The 4,851-nt window shown below is 39.6% G+C and overlaps 1 protein-coding gene across 1 annotated transcript; it reads left to right on the forward strand.

Moving 5' to 3' along the window:
- Nucleotides 1-1,614: 1,614 nt before the first annotated feature.
- On the forward strand, nt 1,615-4,149 carry LOC138675382 (E3 ubiquitin/ISG15 ligase TRIM25-like). The gene has a single exon (XM_069763520.1). It carries the CDS (start codon nt 1,625-1,627, stop codon nt 3,218-3,220), a length of 1,596 nt encoding a protein of 531 aa, XP_069619621.1. The 5' UTR covers nt 1,615-1,624; the 3' UTR covers nt 3,221-4,149.
- The last annotated feature ends 702 nt before the right edge of the window (nt 4,150-4,851 follow it).

The raw sequence follows: 4,851 nt of genomic DNA on the forward strand, positions 1-4,851 counted from the left end.
TAGACATGTGGAAAATGTTATTTATTAACTATGTTTTGTGACATACCTCTCTGATTTAAGGGCATAAAAATACAAAGTTTGAAATTTGCAAAATTTTAAAAATTTTCGCCATATTTCTGTTTTTTTTCATAAATAATCGCAAGTAATATCGAAGAAATGTTACCAATAACATGAAGTACAATATGTCACGAAAAAAACAATCTCAGAATCAGCGGGATCCGTTAAAGCGTTCCAGAGTTATAACCTCAAAGTGACAGTGGTCAGAATTGCAAAAATTGGCTTGGTCATTAAGTACCAAATTGGCTCGGTCACTAAGGGGTTAAACATGTGATTCAGATGGAACCCCGGGTGGAAGATTCCCTATAATGAGACAGATGCGGACACTGTTTATGCTGTCTAACCTGTGATCCGATGGTGTCCGTCCTTTTAGGCGAGCATAAAAGCGCTGTCCGTCGCAGTTTTGTGCAACTCTGCAAAGAAGAACATTGCTGAACAGAGGCTAGATGGAGTCCAGAGTATCTCTGCTGCCTCGTTATAGGAAACCCTTGGGGGTTTAATCTGAATCACATCATTAGATTTAGACCACATATGAGGTTTCGGCGTACTCAGGAGAAATTGCACAACAAGTTTTGAGGTTTGTTTTCTCCTGTTACTCTTATGAAAAAAAAAATATTGGGTCTAAAATAAAAACATTATTTTTTTTTTTTTTTTAAAGTGAAGCACCTGAACGGTTAATATACTTCTTAAATGTGGTTTTGAGGAGAGGGGTGTAGTTTTTAGAATGGTGTCACTTTGGGTATCTTTTATCATATACACCCCTCAAGGTGACTTCAAATGTCATGAGGTCCCTAAAAAAATGGTTTTGTAAATTTTTTTGTAAAAATTAAAAATCGCTGGTCAAGTTTTAACCCTTCTAACTTCCTAACAGAAAAAAAATTATGTTTCAAAAATTGTTCTGATGTAAAGTAGACATGGGGAAAATGTTATTTGTTATTTTTTTCCCCCAAATTTCCCCAAAAAAACATAAGTCATATTGAACAAATTTTACCGCTATCATGAAGTACAATAAGTCTAGAAAAAAAAACTCTCTCAGAATCACTGGGATCCGTTGAAGTGTTCAAGAGTTATAACCTTATAAAGTGACACTCGACAGATTTAAAAAAAAAATGAAGGCCCTGTCATTAACCTACAAAGCGGCTTGGCCCTTAAGGGATTAAAACAGTTTTTAATCAAAAATGCAGGACCCAATAAAGGAAGTGATAAGTTGCTGGAATCAGGGTCTTTGCCTAAGGCTGGGATCACACATGCGAGAAACACGTCCGTGTCTCGCATGTGAAATCCAAGCTGTGGCGCCGGCACTCCAGAGCGGAGCGTGCGGCCGCATAGCAACACATGGAGCCGCACGCTCCGCTCTCAAGTGCCGGCGCCACAGCTTGGATTTCACATGCGAGACACGGACGTGTTTCTCACATGTGTGATCCCGGCCTTAGCATGAAACTCTCACAATGGAGTAGCATAAGCAGGTGCCAGGTTCCCTTTAGTTGGTGAATGGGTGTAACTACGACATTGCCAAGTATTGAGTAATAGACACTTTCAGTTTCATTTCTTCCTTCTTCCGTCAGCCATGGCGTCTGTTATTCTGAGCGAGGAGCTGCTCTGCTCCATCTGTTTATCTACATTTAAGGACCCTGTAATGCTGAGATGTGGACACAACTTCTGCCGGGTCTGTATTGATCGTGTGCTGGATGCACAGGACGGGTCTGGAGTTTATTCCTGTCCTGAATGCAGAGAAGAGTTTCAGCAGCGGCCGGCACTGACGAGGAACATAAATCTCCATAATGTCGCAGAACGTTTCCTGATTACTCAGCAAGGACAAGAGGAGATCACCGGGATCTGCTGCACTTACTGTGTGGACTCTCCGGTACCTGCTGTTAGATCCTGTCTACACTGTGAGGCTTCTCTGTGTGATAAACACCTGAGATCTCACAGCAAATCACCAGAACACGTCTTATCTGATCCCAACACTTCTCTGGAGAAAAGGAAATGTTCTGTCCACAAGAAGATCCTGGAATATTACTGCACTGAGGACGCGGCTTGTATCTGTGCGTCCTGCAGTTTGATTGGGAAACATAATGGACATAAAATGGAGTCACTGGATGAGGCCTCTGAGAACAAAAAGAAAAAAATGAGAAATGTTCTGCAGAAACTGGTCACAAAGAGAGAGGAGACGGAGGAAAGAGTCCGTAGTGTGGAGGAGCGCAGGAGAAAAGCTCAAGAAAAAGCAGCTGGAGAAGCCGAGAGAGTCGCTGCCCTGTGTACAGACATCAGGAGACGGGTGGACGACCTGGAGAAGAAGGTCCTGAGTGAGATCTCCAGGCAGGAAAAGGAAGAGTCACTGTCACTGTCTGCTCGGATCCATCAGCTGGAAATAAAGAAGGACGAACTGTCCAGGAAGATGAGACACATTGAGGAGCTGTGTAACGTGAGGGATCCACTGGCTGTCTTACAGGATCCAGACACCGGTGACTTGTGTGATCCTGAGGAGGAGGGAGGTGATGAGGACACAGGGGGACATGCTAAACAGCCCCATGATGGAGATGACCTGGATGTGGCTGAGATCTCACACACATTACACACATTATGTGACGTAATATCAGGTATAAGGAGCGGGATCTATGTGGAGGGTCCTGCAGACATATTACTGGATGTAACCACAGCTGCTAATAATCTCCTTATATCAGACGACCTGAAAACTGCGACCGAGGCAAAAGTGAAGCAGAAACGTCCAGAAACAGCAGAGAGATTCCAGGGTTATAGTCAGGTGATGAGCAGGAGAGGATTTACCTCAGGACGACATTACTGGGATGTGGAGGGCAGTAGATCAGGGGAGTGGATGGTGGGGATGTGTTATCCCAGTATAGACAGGAGGGGAGAGCGGTCACTGATTGGATATAATAACAAGTCCTGGAGTTTGAGGAGATCTAATAATAAGTATTCAGCGATACATGACAGGAACGTGATTCCGTTAACCAAGAAGATCTCCAGTGATAGAGTCAGGATATGTCTGGATTATGAGGCCGGGCAGTTGTCCTTTTATGAGCTGTGTGACCCCATCAGACACTTGCACACCTTCACTGCCACCTTCTCCGAGCCCCTCCATGCTGTGTTACGTGCATTTGGGCAACCTTTTCTCTACAGCTCGGTGAAGATCACAACTTAAAGAGAAAGTAGCATCAGAAAATTACCTGTTTTTAAACTACATTTTACGAGAAACATTTTTGTGATCTTCTACGACATAAAATATATTTACCACTGGAGCTTTCTGAAATCTTCCAGTGTTTCCTGAAGTCACTGAACCCCACAATTACTTTTTCCACAGATCTCGCTTCTCATCAGTCTCATTATCAACACAGGAATGTAATGCAACATAACACATTTGTTATAAAGTTGGAGGACGATAATGTCGTATCCATCATTGACAACATCTTCCCTCCTCCCCGCACAGTGATCTCTGCACAGGGCACAGAGCATGCCCACAAGTCCTCTCTAGATTACACTTTCTGCTGCGGAGACCATCTTTGAATTCTGTTAGATGGAAAAGCAGCAACTCAGATAATGTGGTTGCCCCCATGATTATGTCCAGAAAATAAAATATAAAAATGTATAATCCAACATAAAAATGAGTTAAAGATACCAGATCAAACATAATATTTAATTCTCAAATAACGGAAACTTAAGAGTATTCAGATTTAACCCCTTAAGGACACAATTTTCATTTTTTTCTCAAACATTTTCAAATCGCCATAACTTTTTTATGTCTTCGTCATCACAGACTTATAGGAGCTTGTGTTTTGCGGGACGAGTTGCAGATTTTACTGATAACATTCATTTTTTTCAGATACAGTTTATATAGAGTTAGGGAAAAAGGCATAAAAATTCGAAGCGCGGTGTAATGGTGACAGAATGCAATTCTGAGTTTTTGTTTTTTGTTCTATTTTTATAGTTAATTGTATGATAAAAATGTGCTGACAATAAGATTTTACAGGTTACTACAATAACGTTGATTCTAAACTTGTAGTTTTATTTTACTATTTCAGTTGCTTTAAAAAAAATCTGAATATTGTAAAAATAAAATATTGTTTTGTTCCATATTTTCTGAGATTCATTTTTTTTTATTGTTCCATCAATTGCTTTGTTTTTTAGCTTGGGGATCTGGTTTTCTTACTTAGAGCATATTGACATAGACAGGAGATTTTGATCACTTGTTATTGTATATTTTTACGCTGTTGGAGCAACTGAAAATTCACAATCCCGGCAATTCAATTTTTTTTTATAGAGTTTACAGTTTGGGCAAATTTCTTTTAGATTTTGAGAGACTGGACCAATCTGGATGCTGCAATAACAAATATATATATGTATATATATATATATATATATATATATATATATGCATATATGTGTATATATATATATATATATATATATATATATATATATATATGTATATATATATATATATATATATATATGTACAGTGGGGCAAAAAAGTATTTAGTCAGTCAGCAATAGTGCAAGTTCCACCACTTAAAAAGATGAGAGGCGTCTGTAATTTACATCATAGGTAGACCTCAACTATGGGAAACAAACTGAGAAAAAAAAATCCAGAAAATCACATTGTCTGTTTTTTTAACATTTTATTTGCATATTATGGTGGAAAATAAGTATTTGGTCAGAAAAAAAATTTCATCTCAATACTTTGTAATATATCCTTTGTTGGCAATGACAGAGGTCAAACGTTTTCTGTAAGCCTTCACAAGGTTGCCACACACTGTTGTTGGTATGTTGGCCCAT

This window comes from Ranitomeya imitator, chromosome 4 (assembly GCF_032444005.1).
Source record: "Ranitomeya imitator isolate aRanImi1 chromosome 4, aRanImi1.pri, whole genome shotgun sequence".
Taxonomy (NCBI): Eukaryota; Metazoa; Chordata; class Amphibia; order Anura; family Dendrobatidae; genus Ranitomeya; species Ranitomeya imitator.